This window comes from Cryptomeria japonica, chromosome 2, assembly GCF_030272615.1.
Source record: "Cryptomeria japonica chromosome 2, Sugi_1.0, whole genome shotgun sequence".
In the NCBI taxonomy this organism is placed as follows: domain Eukaryota; kingdom Viridiplantae; phylum Streptophyta; class Pinopsida; order Cupressales; family Cupressaceae; genus Cryptomeria; species Cryptomeria japonica.
In genome coordinates this window covers 206,583,539-206,601,647 of record NC_081406.1, presented here as the reverse complement: position 1 = coordinate 206,601,647, position 18,109 = coordinate 206,583,539, and the positions used below count along the sequence as shown (strand labels likewise).

Genomic DNA, 18,109 nt, shown 5'->3' with positions numbered 1-18,109 from the left:
TGTGGGATCCATTATGCGCGCAAGGGTCAAAAAATAAACTTTTAAAAGTATTTTCTCATACCCACTCAAAGATGTCCCAATAATGGTGTACTTAATATTGCCAATACTTGTGCATAAATAACCCAGAATGTACAAATAAGCTACTTATGTTCCCAAAAAGCTATAAAGTGAAGGGCTATTAACACATGTAAATTTTATTTTATTTTATAGAATTAATAATTAATAATAAATGCACTTATTAGAAGTTAGAAGTATAATAACTAATGGTGCTCTTCCCCAAGATTATCGTTCAGAATAAGATTGCCGACATTTCATTCTATTGCTTTTAAGACGTAAATGCTTGCACTTTTCTTCTGATGAACTATATGTATGTTGATATCTTCCATTCAAAGAATCCCCTTTTGAATGGTAGTTCAGATGTATTTCTAGCTGTAAGAGGCGGGAGAACTGACACAGATGTTTCGAAGAATATGCACAATAAAAGGTTCTGAATTGTAGACAATAAGATATAGAAATAATCGCCCAACCATATCACCAACTGTACTGATGCTGACACAAGGCTTACATACCAACAAAACAAATCCTTACAAGTAATACGTGGATGCAAGAGAAAAATTATTAGCAATAAAAACACTTTTTTGGCCGGTTTGATTCGTACCGTTCCTCTGTAGCCTGAAAGTATTTGTGGAATTATGCATGTATTCATTTTCTATTTTAGGTTTTGCCGTTTTGAGCCAGATAGTGTAGCGCCAGACAAGAGAGAGATGTCCAGGGATTTGAAAGTTATTCCCAGTAACAAATGAAATTTATGATAAGGTACCATCATTCTCTTTATTTCCCTATGTTTTTATCCGATTAGAGTTCAATCTACCATCTAATTTCTCTTTAAATCATTTTGTTGGGTGCTTGGATTCAATGCAAAATCATTGTCTGAAAGCATACTGATAACATATGCGATAACTTATTGTGAGGAATTTAGTAAAATGATAAAAGTTCTGCGATTGTTTGATACGAGATAACGATGACCTGGTTATTGCATATTTATGGAACCATATAATTGCCAATAACTAAAAGGATTAGGTTAGCTTTATCCGTTCTCACTTACTCCCAACCTTTTGAGAATGGTCCTCCCATCGTGCAAGTGAAATGAGAGTTAGGGTTGAAAACGTTTACCACCTGTTGCAAATTTTCAGAGTCCAACAAACCCTCTTTAAATTTGTTGTGTCAATTACACCGCTCAATATCAAATGATGGGGATGGTGATAACAAAGCGTAGATGCACAGTTCTATAAAATCAATTTAAGGGCAATATTGTTATCAACTAGACAATGGCCATCAAAAGACATACGAATATAATTGCTCCCAAATTGATTTCTTTGAACCGTAATATTGGTAACAAAGATTCCAGATCACAGGCCAACATTGATAAGTCCTTGTTCTGCAGTCGTAATGACTGGTGCAATAGATGGGGATAAAAAATTAAGATTTTTATGGAAACAGATCATGTAGGCTCTAAATTCCTTGTAAATTGTGTGCCAGTTTACGGATTGACTAACAAGATTATTGGCATCCTATCTTGTATATGGTGTTTCATGATTTTAAACTTGTATGCTCTAATGCCTGAGATTGTTATATGAGAAGGTTTAATTAAAGAGTGAATGATGTTGTATTAAATTATGCAGTCTTCATTGGCTTTGTGGGCTGCTACAAGGATTAAGGGAAGTATGTGGGATTGCAAGATTTTAGCTGTGTGAAAGAGCATATCAAATATAAATTATTTCTTCTGCAGCGTCAATTAGTTCTACCTACAATGGAGAACATGTCAGTTTCGAAAGTTATTTCCCTTTCATCTATATTCAAGTGGCCCGACTCAAGAATTCCATAGAACTATAGAGAAGACCAATTTTATTGAATGTGATTTTTTTGTATCGTATAATCTTCAAAGCCGATGTAGGACCCTTATTTGGTGGAGAATCATATATTAAGTCAACAATTAGATGAATTTGATTCCCATATCCAAACCTTTAGTCGTAAATTTTTGGCTTGAGAATCATCATTTTGGAATGAACAGCTTTTGCAAAGAATATAATTGGAATTTTTTTGAAGTTATAATGGTCATTGGTGTATATGCACTGCCCCTGTTGTGTGCATAAAATATTGCAGGGGCACCTGATGACTTTGACTCTCTCTTGTAATAGTCCTACCCAAGGAAGAAAAATGGATGGCTAGAAACATCTGAAATTTTTGCCACGAAGAATGTAAATTGTAGGCAATGATAGTAGATGCCATAATCAGGTTTTCTAGTTTCATTTATAGAGGAAATGCAATCTTTTCATGTTATGCCTATAGAGATGGGTGACCACATCATCTAGGATTGAGGTAGGATCGGGTTTTAGAAGTGCTTCTTAACTCTGATATGTTACTGGGATAGGCCAATTATTACAAGGAAAAGGTCTGAACTACCTTTTTTAAATGTAACTATTTTTTTTAAAGAAGGGGTAAATGCTTATGATCTGGAGCTATGAACAGTTGAGGTCACGAATGGGGGACCTTATCCCCATTAAACATTTAATTTTTTAACAATACCACCCCAGTGGGGTTTGAACCTTGATGGCAAGATGCCAAGAACAACACCACAACTTAACCATCACACCATGCCACTACCGGCTTTTCATACAACTATTAATTACATACTGAATTATTTTCTTTTATTAAAATTTCAAACACCATATATTTTATGTTTTGTGTAAGCAGTGAATGGGAATTCATCATGTCATTTTTTCAGATGAATGACTATTTTATTTCAGGAACCATGCATAGATAAATCTAATTTTCAACTATGTGTTATAATTTGGGGAGCATGCACATAACCTCAATTCAATTTTTCTGTACATGGCTTTCAAGTTAAAACAACAGAATCTTTCCGTGCTATATGTAGAATTCCATTTGGGCATATATAAACTGATGATACCATTTGATTTCTGACTTTAAAATACTAGTAGAACTGATTCTTCTTTTACCTTGTCTGTGTTATGCTGCTGAAGCATTGGAAGAAGTTTACAAAATGCCTTTAGCAATGTATACTATTTTTGTGGTATCAAGTGGATCAATTCATTTCTGAGTTGCTCTGCTATTTTAATTTGCATTTGATATTTATAATACGCATTGTAAACCATGTATGCTGTTTATGTTAGTTTAATGTTAGTGAAATGTTCATTCTCTGTTGTTTGTGTAGGTGCATGCAATTCATTTTTTAGGGTAGAAGAAAGGGAATTCTATTACTGTAGACAGTTATGTGCATAATCATAACTTGTCTACTCGATTGACTATATTTTAGATGGGATCGCTAGATGGACAGATAGATGATAATTATCTGGAAACACAGTTGTTAAATAACCACTGTTCATATCAAGAAGATGATGAAGATGGTGATGGTGCACGGGTTCTCTATAGGGCATCCTTTGAAGAGTTGGAAGAAAATTATGTAAACTATCAAACTGTGCATTGGCTTTTAATTTCATTGCTTTTGATTTTGGCTTGGGGGGTTGGTTTGATAATGTTACTGTATTTGCCACTGAGAAGATACATTGTGCGGCAAGACTTTCGATCACGCAAGTTGTATGTCACTTCAAATGCGATAGTCTATAAGGTTTGTTGATACTGTTACCTTGTGCTCATATATTGATATTATTTTGTTTTTTATTGATGTTCTTGTCTGAGTTCTTTTAGAAGCGTAATATCAATTTTAAGTTATTCTGTCTTGAGATATTGGAAATCAAGCATGAACATTTTTTAAAAGATAATAGGAGTTTCTTCTCAGTCCTTCTGGAGTATTTGTAGATATGGAATAACAAACATGTGATGTTAGGTATACTTGTATTTGATAGCACTCTTTACTTCAGCTAGTAAAGAATGACTACTATAACCAAGTTATAATGATTTTGATTGCTACTTATAGATGCTTCTTCATAGGGACAAAGGTGTTCAATAGAAGAGGATTGCTTGAAATTTTCTAGGTTACTTTTCATTATGACAACTGGAATTCGATGCTTAAAGCCCCTATATGTTGACTTTTACTTTTATCAATTTTATTGCTGATGGGAGTAGAAAAATATAGTAACATTATTTTGTATCAATAGATGCATGTTCAGCATTTGCACAATAGAGGAATTCTAGTTTCACACTATTTTTTTCTGAGAGATGGTGACATGGATAGCATATTGTTATCATTGTAGAGAAACCGAATATATTGTTGTTTGAAGTTTTGTTACACTAAAAGAGATGTCTTCAATCCAATTCGTTGCTTTTATGATGCATTCTTGCCTCATCCTTTTACCCTGTTTTTCCCTCTTTTCAATTACAACTGAAGCAAAGACTTGCATTGCTAATCTGAGATTTACATCAGTATATTCGTAGTTATTGCCCCTGCTTTGTAGGTTGTTCAAATCAAGGTCGTCATAACAAGTTTAACTATGTTGCATGGTGATTCTGGGATAGGAATGATGAGGGATAGCAATCCAAGAGGTTTTTTTGGGGGGGATGGTAGGGGATGACAACTATTTAACTACAAAAGTACATATTATGTCAACAGCTATGTTCCATGTTGTTTTCAGGATTGGAATGACAGGAAATGCAAGGACACATTTATAGGACAGTAGGGGACAGGAGGCCATTTTTTGGGGGATGACAGGGGATGGGAGGCCTTTTTTAGGGGACAGTAGGGGATCATGATTAAAAAAATAGGGAAATTTTAAAATATAGAAAATTTCAAATATTCAATGATAAGGTGTTGATGCTGAGATATGTTCTAAATATCATCGTCTTGTAGAGAACACCAGTATGGAAAGTCTTACATGTGAGGGACTTTGTGTTGATTATAATTAGGGATGGCGGATTCCAATTGCCATGGGCAACATTGGAATCCGCCCAAGGGGGCCAGCCCCTTCCCCAATGTGTAGGGTTGGGCCCTATACCTCACGGCATCAAATGAAGATCCCACGCTACACTCAAGCCAACACGCCACCATGTATTGGGCCAACCCTATCCTAATGCTTTCGATTAAATAAATAAATTAAAGTCATTAAATCATCATGCAAGCCGACATGATTAAGATTATCATTCCCCATATAAATAAACTTCAACTTCACTCTATCATTCACTTATTCAGTTTTTTCCATTCATGCGAAATATATGTGCCTACCAATGCGAATTCAAGAGGAAGACTACATCTGCAATTAAAGGGATTTATCCCTGTCATGTCAGCGAACTACACATGCCAGTTGTGGTGCGAAATTCATTAATGAAAAGAGCGAACTAAGGGATAAGGTTGCTGTCCATCAAAGAGCAGACTTCATACATTACCAACCTAGGGTTTGGACCTGATTGCTGTTGGAAGGGTTAAAGGTGCAGATGTGACTACTTGATGCTTGTGAAAGTGCAGTTTTGTGGAAGACATTATCAGTCCTAAGTACAAACACCTTCAAGTACTTGAGATAAGTGTTGTAACCCTCATATGAACATAATTCATAATCAGATCTGAGGATCTTTTCTGGCTAGGTTTTTCCTCTTAGGAGGTTTTCCCAGGGTAACTGTGTCTTGTTCTTATTTTGTTCATTTATTTGTTATGCCTAAATCTGGAAAACTATAAATCTTTCATCTAATCAATTTAGTTAGAAACTAAATTTTGGTTTTCTGAGTTTATATTAATCTGAAAGTGTTATAACTAACACTTTGAAGTGTGAGATAGTTTTTGGAGTTAGAAGGCTGATTCCTTATCTATTCTAGCTAATCTAATTTGAGAAGAGAAAACAGATAGGAACTGCTTGGAGTAAAAGTTGAAATAAATAAGGCGATGATTGAGAATAGATTTTTCGTATTAATCTCTCACTGATTGCTTTGGCACAATATTAATAGTAAGCAAAAACTAAATTTAGCTTGATCACAAGCATGTAAAAGACAACCATTCGTTCATAAACAACTATAGGAGGAGGATAGATATAATCACAACTTCTCATACGTCAATTACTTTATGCTTTGCTTAGTTACATTCTGCAAAAATCCAAAAGTTCTAAACACTTAATAAATGCCACTCCAAGGCTTAAAAGTAAAAAGAAAAAGAAATAGTATCCCATACAAGGCTCATCATCCACACAAGTTTACAAAATTAGATCTAACCTAATGAAGAGCACAAGACTCTTCATATATTTCTATGATTTTAAAGCTGACATGAATGGTGGAATAAAGACTTTGTCAATTGTGTAGCTAAAGGATTGCGTGACCTAGAGATTTTTGGGCTAAGAATATCTCCATTTAATGCATGCATTTGTAGGAATTCATGACTATTAGTGACAAAGTGTTTGTATGCTCAAAATATGCAAGAGAGCGGTTGGTGGCCTTGAAAGTGTTGTGTACACCCTATTTTGCACTTTGAAAAACTTTTGCATCTTAAGATTGCATTCAATTTTGCCCTTGTCTCTTGAAGACTTGCAAACCATTGGTAGAAAAATTAATGGCCATTGCTGCTTCTTTCTATCATTGCCAAGTTTGACCTTGAAAGGTCACGAGTTCTTAGATTTGCCAACGTGGAGTGGTCAATAGGTGTTGCAAATTCTTTTCCTTTGCAATGCTTCTTTATGGGCTAGGGCTTTGTGAGCTATTGGTTGGTGAGCGAGGTTGATAGATCAAAGGGTTCCCACTAAATCCTCTTAACTACAAAGCTTGACACTTTTAAACCTCTACATATCACCAATTAGAATAGATCTAGTAACTCTACATATTGTTGACACTTGTTGCAAGCAATATATGTGCCTCACAAAGTTTTAACTAAGCAATGTTGGAGCTCTTGACTACTAACTCCCTCTATTAGGCCATCAAACCTAAACTGGTCCTCAAGTGCAATGAGATAGTGAGATTGATGGATGTTGTACACTCCACATTTCTTTGAAGTGGGTAACCCTAAAAATTATGACACATTGTTATATCAAAGTTGATCAACAATGCATGCTCTCTCAAGTCTTAAAGGCCTAAAAAATCCCAACAATAGACTTGAACTTCATGGTATGAGGAAAAATGACTATAAAACAAACATGTAGTGAGGAATCGCTACATAATACATTCACCATATTCATTATATAACCATATTATGAAACATTACAATGGAATTGAGAACTGGTGTGAGTTGACATACAAGTTGACAAATATAATGAATATTCAATGCCTAATCAGTTGAGTTTTCATTACCAATGTGCATATATAACAAATTGAAAAGGCCAAAGGGCTACAACTAGATCGACTATTGCTATGCCTCTACCTCATCTTTACTTGAATCAAAACTAGAGTTTGAATTTGAGTTACTACTAATATGAGGGATTGCCTCCTCTAGTGGAACCCCAACCAATCCCTCCTATACTTCATCAATGTGTATGGCATCTTTGGGATCAACATCCCAACATAAAGCTAGTGCTTGTGGATACTCAAGAGTCTTTTGGTCCTAAAGTTGCAAGTCACTATGTATGGCTACCAACTACTTTGCTCATTGAGAAGTAAGCCTATTCCTTTTGATTGATTGAATGGAGCTACTTGGAACAATTCCTCTTTGTAGAAAAGGAATTAGTGACTTGTGAAAGGCGGTGAGCAGCAAGCATCCTCAATGTTGTTGCATCCTTGACATACCATGTACACCATCCAATAGGGCCGGATTGAGCTAATGTATCTTTATTTGTTCTCGTCTCTAGTTTGTTGAATGTTGAACCCCAAAGATCAACCAAGGAATCCATTGCTTTCAAAGTAAAATCTCCTTATTTATCTTTCAAAGGGCCTTCATTGACCTTTCTTTCACCTCTTCAATATCACAAGGAGGTAATCTTCTAGCCCTTTGTGCATACCATTTGGGATTTAGAGCATATGCTGCCATATGAAATGGAGTTTTTGTTGAACACATCCCAAGACTGAGAAGGTGGGGGGGGTGAATCAGTCTTTATCAAAACTAAAACCTTTATAGCACAATTTAATTCCAACTTAAAACCTTAATCTGATCTACACATAAGAGAACACCAAATTTATGTGTAAAAACCAAAAAGGGAAAAACCATGGTGAGAGTCAACTTGTACTATATGAGCAATATTACAATTTGTTTTAGAGCTCACTGCCCAAGGAAGCTCATTGCTCCCGGAAGGACTTGCAGGCTGAGGTTCTTTACCCTAGAGCAAGATACAAAGGACTTGCTAGGGAGACACGCTATCTCTGAGCAAGATACATGAATATTTGAGTTACGATGAGTAAGCCTTCAACATCAATGCATCCAACAATCTCCCTTGAATGTAGCTGCTCTTGACTCACTTCCTCAAGCAACCATTAGGCAATTCAGCTCCAGTACTTACACCACACAATCTTACTGCCTCATATTCGCATCTTCCACAATCCACTCTAATCCACACACATCCATACCGATGTGCTCTTCTATATATACTATCCGCATCATCACAGAAAATAAATTAGGTTAGCTAGAACAGGGGACAAGGAGTGATCCCAACAAGTTGGCCACCAAAACATAATTGCGGTGAAAGCAGTCCAATCCAGGAGATAGTGAGGACCTAAAACATCCTAACAAATCATCCAATGCAGTCCCAAACATCACACACATGGCACACATCCTCCAAAGTCAGCAACATGATAAAATGTAGCACAAAACTAGTTGGCTCAAAACACATCTTCCAAATGAATTCTTTCAATGTGGATCCCCATAAGGCATAATAGGACCTAGATACAACCCAACAAACTCTCCAATGCTCGCGCAAACCCCTGGGAACAAAGCACAAGCAAGAGAACAAGTCTTGTTGGCCAGATAACTGCAAATTACACTGAAAACCAACTCTAGATATAATGCTGCACAAAAGAGATCAACCAACATCATGTGCACCACATGGAGACATGCCTTAACCATCGAACAACACTTCCAAACGCTTCTTCCATGTTGACAAAAAACAAGCTGGCGCAACCGAAATAGATATAGGATTCTTCATACTCGGAAGGATAGGAAACATAGTCATGAAATAGAACATCACAAACATACTTTCGGAACACTTCATCGCTTGAAATATGAATTGAGACACTGCATAGATGTTATAAGTATTTCCTCCAAGCTGTAGCACCAGAAACAACAATACAGAGCAATGCAGAGCATTCTTCGGACTAGTCCTAACCAATCATCAAACTGCCAACATACTGTCTTTACCAGAAACATCAGCCGCAACACCAGGGACTTGAAAAGATAGGATTGCAACATTGACAGAGCATAAACATTAAATCCAAAACTGCAAGACCATATCTTCAAATGTGGAGGAATGCAGAGCATTCTTCCAGACTATCTTCAATATACTTTTCTGCATTCACTCACTTCATCAAATTTCGGAGACTTGGATACCTTGAAACACTATTTTCTCACTTCGGAGCAACAAAAGAGATACTACAACAACTTGTAATCTGCACAAGATAATCTGGAAAACATCACTTCGTCATCATGCTTCTAATCCTCATCTAAATATGATATCATCATGATGCCATCACTGCTATCAATCATGAGCATCATCACTATTACTGTTCTACAACACACCTACAACATACTGAATGTAGGCATCACCACCATCACATCCATAAGGATACAAAAGCATGCCTCATATGAACATCTTTATTATCACTGTTCTTCATATCAACAACATACTGATGGTGGATATCCAACCAAGGACATCATCAACAACATCTCTATTCAACTGCATATCATCAATTATCAACATCAACCAGGAACCACCTGCACAACATGCATCTGCATTCTAATAATCTACACTTCAAATCAACACCTAGCACCAACATAACATACTGAGTGTAGACATCAGCACCAAGAAGGTGGATATCCACAATAAGGAACATCAACATTTCTACATCATCATCATTATTATGTATGATACCAAAACATACCAAGTGAAACACATATCTAATAGAACAGCCATCAGCCATCTGCATTCAACATATCACATCATCCATTACAACATACTAAGTATGGATATCAACACTAAGAGTGATAGACATCTAGCCAACAATCATTTTGCACTTACCTGCACTTCAATATTAATGATAACAGAATCTGCAACAATCTGCAACAAGAACATCAACCTTCTACACGCTCATCTGAATCCATCATTTAGAACTTATCTGCACTTCAAAATTAATGACAACACAATCTGCAACAATCATCTACAACAAACATTTAATGTCCCCTATTGGAACACTACCTATTTCCCAATAGTTACATACATCATTTAACATCATTATGTCTTAAATTAGGTTATTGAGATTAGAAGTATATATAATGCAATAAATAACTAATTAACTTTAGGGTTCACCCTCACTTCTTTCCTAACCCTATGGAAGATGGTGGAATTACTGTGCTAGGGTGCTTGGAAACAGTCTTCGAGCAGGCTCCCTCAAGGTTTCTTAGGAACATATGTTTATGCCCATCTTGGAACTCTTCCTCAAGGCTTCAGAAATATATGCCCTTACCCATCTTGGGATTTGCCCATCTAGTGACCAATTTACTCTGCCCCTCCCTACACAAATCCCCTATCCCTACATAGGCATTAGCGGAAGACTAAGGACTGGTCTATATATATAATAGTATTTCATAAATTATGAATGTATATGAAATTACGTATGACTGTCATACATATTGCAGTCTATATTAATATTACTACTAAATTCTGCATAAGAACATTATCAGGCTTCATATATTAAGTATACATATTCAGCACATCCCCATGCATACCACCAAGATCAAGGATGTTACTGCCTGTAACTTAATAACAGTTCTGATCTGATCTGATCCATGGTGATGTCAGTGGATGCTTTGATTCTTTTCCTTTATATCTCTCAATATGAGGGAGAGGTCACACCTCTTCATCATGTATACCCTTTGGCAAGAGACACACCCTTTCCACCATTAGCACCCTTTGAAAGAGTGCAACTCTTCACTATATCTGCCCTTTGAAAGGGACACAACCTTTCATGATCTGATCTGCACTTCTGATTCCCAAATTATCGCCCTCTCAAATGAGGTTCTCTTCTCCCTTTTATATCTCATGTTTGAGGGAGTCACAACTTTTTATTCCATGTTTGTTGACCGAAGTTACCGGGTTCTTCCTTAGGAACCCTTGGGTCCCGGTCTGGTTCCCCCAGGTCCTGGTTCGGGTCCAATTCACCTTGGGTTTGGAGAGGGTACTGCCAAAAAAATCTGGGTTTGCCAGTTGCCCCTGCCGAACCTAGAAGAACCTAGGAGGAATTTTGGATTACTTCGCAGAACTTGTCAGGAACTTGGCAGAAAAGTTGATTTTGTTAACTTTTCTAACTGTTTTTTAATGCCAAAAATGCAAATCTGACCCTCCCACCCTTAATTTGACCTCTTAAAACACTAAAAAGGTAAAACCTACTTCATTTTTGCACAATAGAATGAAAAACATAACTTCTTTGTTCCATTGCTGAACTTCATTTTTTGTTTGCCATTGCTCAAGGAGAGCTGAAGGTTGATTGTTAGCTATGTTACCCCGAGTTTTCGGAATGGCAATTTTTTTTGCCAAATTTGGGAACGAGGGGGATGGCAAAGGGGATGGCTCTATAAAATATAGGGAAAATTCAAAATATATAGGAAAATTCTAAACATTCATATGAAAACATGGATACAAAATGCATATATACATTATATTCATATGAAAACATGGATATAGCATGTGTATGATACTATGAAAACATTGTGGAATGTAAACTTTGAACATACAACATTGTCAATACACTCAATACTCAATATGCACTCATAATTCAGAATTTCAATTCATTCACATTGTCAATATGCATATCATAATAGATATTAAAGAAATAACGTACAAAATGCCCAAAGGCTACACTGATGCCATATTGTTTCATTGTCAATTACGATATGAAAATCAAAATACTAAATTGTACTAAGTAAATACTAAAAAGCAAAGTATAATGCTGCCCCTAATCTACATCTCCTAACATTGCATCAAAATCAAAGTCCTCTGAGTCTATGCCATTGTCATGGTCCACGTCCACCTCATCCAATGGAATCCCAACCAATCCCTATTGTGTCTCCTCCTCATCAACCTGGGCCACATCTTCGGGATCAACATCCCATCATAAAGCTGGAGTTTGTCGATACTTTGGAGTCTGATGATTTTGATGACGAAGAGCACTATGCATGGCCACTAGCTTCTCCGCTCGTCTAGAGGTAAGTCTATTCCTCTTGATAGAGTGGATAAAACCATATGTGGACCAATTCCTCTCTGCAGCAGAGGAACTAGCAACTTGTGAAAGTAGGCGAGTGGCAAGCAATTTTAATTGTGATGTATCCCTCCCATGCCATGTCCACCATCCAATAGGGTCTCTTTGGGCTAATATAGCTATGGCCAACCTCGCTTGTGGTTTACTCAATGTAGGAGCATGAAGATTTGTGAAGTCAAGGAATTGTGCACAAAGTATGGAATTCTGCTCCTCTGTATATATCTTATCAATGGCCTGCGTGAACCCATCTAAAACCTTTTCATCATCACATGGAGGCACCCTTCCATCCCTTGGTGCATACCATTTGGGATTCATTGCATAGGCTGCCATATGAAGCGGGGTGTTCATTATGTTCCACCTCCGTGTCACAATGGGCCTAATATGTTGCTCGTAGAACCCCAAAGTAGGATCTTTAGCCAAAATTGTTTTCTTAATCTTCCTTGTTAGCAGCAATCAAGAAGGAAGACTGAGAGGGGGGGGGGGGTGAATCAATCTTCACCGGATGCAGCAAATTAAACTCCAAAACAGAAACTGATAAATTGCAGCAATAAACAGATAAGCAAATTAACAGCACAACACACAACACCAAGATTTTTGACGTGGAAAACCCGGTGAAGGGAAAAACCATGGTGGGAACCTACCCACAGTAAGATGATACTTTGCAATATTATGTGAAAAATATTACAATGGGGAATACACATGCATTCAGGCTCATTGCCTAGAGCTCACTGTTCAAAAGATATTTGCCTGGAAGGCTACAACCCTCAGGGAAGTCTCATTGACTTACAATATGATTCGGACTACAATTCGGAAGAAATGAACTGCAATGATAGCATCTACAAATGCCTGATGACAGTTTCGATTAAATACAATTGTTTGCCCTGCAACACCAATCTCACCTCAACAGTTTACTGAATGATAAATTTCTTGTTTGTACATTCACCTCTCTCTGATAATGCAGACACTATATCGACACCAAAACTAAGTGAATAACTCACCTATATATTCAATTCAACCTTGATAACAAGGTCGACTAAACTCTCAACCCTCAACTCACAATTACAAAAATTACATTACACAATACAAAGATCAACCACTGGACCAATATAATGATTTACATTACATAGCATGGACTTAATTCAAATTCCCAAACGATCACATCCATCGGAAATCATGCCAAGATCAACCGCAACACGCATAACACGAAAATCAATACCGTTTGATGAAAAACCACCAAAAACTTGCACAACGATCAATGTGGATCGCCAAAACAAATAGGACACGACTAGGAAACACCAACAAGCACGTTAGAATCATCCGGAACAGTTGCACCAACACCTCTTTTCAAATCTTCATGGGTCAACGTCTAGAAGCTAAAAAACACAACCAATCAGCAATTGTCACGAAGAAAGATAACTTGTAGAGCACCAAATCACGAACCATTTGAAATGAAGACACAAGACCATCCAAGACAATATCTCAAAGTCTCAGCACGAGAACTGATCACACCGAATTATATCGGAGGAAATACTGGACTCTACAAAACAGTGATCAGCAAAACCAAACTACAAAACTGGATCAGAAGATCTTCCCAAACTCACCGGAATAAATTACAGGAATATGTTGACATCAATGACAACAACATATCCTGGCAGCAGCAATGAACAACCATATCCAACAACTCCAACAATCTTCCCCTTTGGCATTGATGGCAACATATGAATGTGAAAAACAGTCAATGCAAAGAAAGAAGATATCACCAACAAACTCCCCCTAAGATCAAGATAGATAATGCAGTTTTTCACATGATTTCTCTCCCCTTTTGATAGCAATGCCAAAGATCTTCAAAACAGAAAATCAGACTCTCCCAAAACAGAAACATGAATCTCTCTCCTCCTGGGACACAACCAAATCAACAGACTACTCTAGCAGAGGAGCAACACCAACTCATCAATCCGGATAAAATGATAAGGCTCTGAAATTCATCGTATCGATGCAACTCAATGCATCTAGTTTTCATTAGGAGGGGTGGATACCCCTAACTTGTCTCTCAAGTAAATAGATGTATCTGCAGGCAAAGACTTAGTGAAAATATCAGCAATTTGTTCCTTTGTAGATACATATTCCAGCTTCACCTTCTCTTCACTGACTTGCTCTCTCAAGTAATTGTATTTGATTGATATGTGCTTAGTCTTTGAATGTTGCACCGAATTTTTTGACATGTTTATAGCACTGGAATTATCACAATATATAATAGTAGGCTCATCATGAATGACTCTGATATCTTTCAACATTTGCTTCATCCAAACTATCTGAGTGCAATTACTAGCAGCAGCAATGTACTCAGCTTCAGCAGTAGATAAAGATACTAAATCTTGTTTCTTACTTGCCCATGAAACCAACTTCTTTCCTAAAAAGAATGCTCCACTGGTAGTACTCTTCCGATCATCAACATCACTAGCCCAATCCGCATCAGTGTAGGCACACAACGTGAAATCATCATTCTTCGGATACCATAAACCATAATCCACAGTTCCCTTTACATATCTGAATATCCTCTTAACAGCAGTGACATGACTCTCCTTTGGATCAGCTTGATATCTAGCAGCCATACACACAGCATGCATAATGTCAGGCCTAGTCTGAGTAATATATAGTAGTCCACCAACCATAGATCTGTACAAACTCTGATTAGCTTTCGGAGATTCATCATTTTTAGACAATTTACAACCAGTCACCATAGGAGTTCCAACCAGTTTGGAATTATCTAATCCAAACTTTTTCAACAGTTCCTTTACATACTTAGTTTGAGATATAATGATACCTTTTCCTGTCTGTGCAATCTGCAAACCTAAAAAAATTTTCATCTCACCAATCATAGACATCTCAAACTCTTTCTGCATATCACCGACAAACTTCATACTCATATCATCATCACCACCAAAAATAATGTCATCAACAAAGACTTCAACAATCAGAATGTTATCATTTTCAATCTTAAAGTACACATTACCGTCAGCAGCACCTTTATTCTTATCACCAATAATTTGATTCTCAGAATTAGAAAATCTCAATTTCAGCAAGTATTTGTCTAATCTAGCATACCAGGCTCTAGGAGCTTGTTTCAACCCATAAAGTGCTTTCTTCAACTTACATACCATGTCTCCATCATCCGACAGTGAAAATCCTTCAGGTTGCTCAATGTAAACTTCTTCCTCTAGATCACCATTCAAAAATGCAGATTCGACATCCATCTAATATACTTTGAAATCTTTATAAGTAGCATAAGCAAACAACAGTCTAACAGCTTCAATTCTGGCAACCGGAGCAAAAGTTTCTTCATAATCAATTCCTTCTTGCTGTGAATATCTTTCGCAGACCAGTCTAGCTTTATTTCTGACTACTTCACCGGCTTCATTCAATTTGTTTCCGAATACCCATTTAGTACCAATAACATTTTTATCCTTAGCTCTAGGCACAAGTTCCCAAGTGTTGTTCTTTTCAATCTGATCTAACTCTTCCTCCATGGCTCTCATCCAATTTTCATCTTTACAGGCTTCAGCAACATCTTTAGGTTCAACTTTAGAAATTAAACGTACTTCTTCTGCAACTAACCTTCTTCTAGTCATCACACCTTTATTCTTATCACCAATAATCTGATTCTTAGAATGATTCAATTTAACATACCTCGGAGTTTTTTGTTTGTTCGGATCCTCAAGTTCTTGCACATCATCACCAGCAGCAGCAACATCTAGATTAACAGTCTCTACCGGATCATTCTGCTTGGGCTCTTCAGGTTGAATAGGAGCTAGAACAATACGTTGACCATGTTCATAAGCTCTGATCTCTTTCTCAAGATTCTCATCCACCTTCACATTTGCACTCACAACTATCTTTCTCAGTCTCTTGTTATAGCACCGGTAGGCTTTACTCTTTGTAGAATATCCCAAAAAGATACCTTCATCATTTCTAGCATCAAACTTTTCAATATCCTCATCTCTCTTGATATAACATTTGCGACCAAAAACTTTGAAATATTTCACAGAAGGAACATGACCAAACCAAAGCTCATAAGGGGTCTTACCGGTATCACCTTTGATATGAACTCTGTTAAATGTATAGACTGCAGTGCAAATAGCTTCTCTCCAGTAGACTTTCGGAACATTTCCTTCAATCAACATGGTTCTTGGCGCATCAAAAACAGTACGGTTCTTTCTCTCAACAACTCCATTCTGCTGTGAGGTTCTAGGAGCAGATAGTTGTCTTTTGATTCCATGCATCTCATAGAATGAATTGAATTCACTAGAACAAGATTCTCCACCTCTATCAGATCTCTGACACTTCAGCTTCAATCTGGACTCAGTTCAATTTTAGCTTTGAATATCTTGAATTTCTCAAATGCTTCTGATTTTTCCTTCAAAAAGACAACTCACATCATCCTGAAATAATCATCAATTAGTAGAATAAAGTATCTATCACTTTGCACACTTCTAACATTTGTAGGTCCACACAGGTCAGTATGCACAAGATGTAGTAGTCCATTAGATGTATACTGTTTATTCTTGAAAGAAATCCTTGTTTGCTTACCCAACTGACATTCTTTACATACCGGACTAGCAGGTTTAACAATTTTAGGCAGATCTCTAACAATTTGTGTAGAAATGATCTTGATCAATGAATCAAAGTTTACATGACACATTCTTCTATGCCACAACCAACTCTCATCTATCTTAGCAATTAAACAACTTTTCTCACCAGCATTCAAATGAAAAATGTTACCTTTAGTCTTAGTCCCAGATGCAATCTCTATATCAGAGGCATTTAAGATCTTGCATTTACCATTTTTGAATTGTAGATCATAACCCTTATCAACCATCTGTCCAACACTCAAAAGATTATGCTTCAAACCCTCAACATACAAGACATCGTCAGTGTTATGTTTACCATCAAAAGAAATAGAGCCTCTCCCACGGATTACACAGGCTTTGTCATCTCCAAATCTAACTATTCCACCATCATACTTTTCCATGCTTAAAAATTTACTTTTATCACCGGTCATGATGTGAACAACCACTGTCAATCACCCATTCACCCTTTTCTTCTACCTTAGCAGCCAAAGCTTTCTCCTCAACAAAACAGCTAGTGGAATCAATAGGTACAGGTCTATCTTCTTTAATGGCAATAAACACAACTTCATCTCCTTCTGATTCATCATCTATAACACCTTCATTTGCAGCATAATAACAGTTCTTCTGGTTCCTAAACTTCTGGTTAGACTTATAAGGCTTATAATATTTTTCATGCTTCTCATATCTATCATTCCTATCATGCTTATCAAACTTATCATGTCTGTCATACCTAGCCATTCTCTCCGGGCATCTAGAAGCAAAATGTCCTATCTTATTACAAAAAAAAACATTTCAAGGGCAACTTTTCATCATACTTACCGGCACTTTTAGGCAATCTCCAGGCAATCAATGTTTCAAGCTCATCAAGCTCTCTTTCTTGCTCTGCTATTTCTCTTCTTTCTCTTTCATATCTGGATATCCTGCACTCATCAAGATCATATTTCTGCTTACCGGATATAGATGCTGATGCTCTAAATGCAGTCTTAGACTTTCCATGTGATTCTCTAAATTCGGTCAGCTCAAATGTAGCAATTTTCCAACCAACACATCTCTTGTTACTGTAGTCACACTCTGGATCTCATCAATAGCAGCAACCTTATGTTTATAAGCATAAGGCAAAGATCTCAGCACCTTAG

The 18,109-nt window shown here is 36.9% G+C and overlaps 1 protein-coding gene across 2 annotated transcripts in view; it reads left to right on the top strand.

Annotated features, from left to right (window-relative positions):
* The first annotated feature begins 289 nt into the window (after positions 1–289).
* Positions 290–18,109, top strand: part of LOC131040331 (uncharacterized) — a 35,051-nt gene continuing 17,231 nt past the window's right edge. The window contains exons 1-2 of one of the 2 annotated variants that reach the window (XM_057973232.1): positions 290–816; positions 3,338–3,649. In XM_057973232.1, the coding sequence (XP_057829215.1) occupies positions 3,338–3,649 (312 nt within the window). In that variant the 5' untranslated portion in view covers positions 290–816. Of the gene's footprint in view, positions 817–3,235; positions 3,650–18,109 lie in introns of both variants that reach the window. The other variant, XM_057973231.1, reaches the window with a different exon arrangement.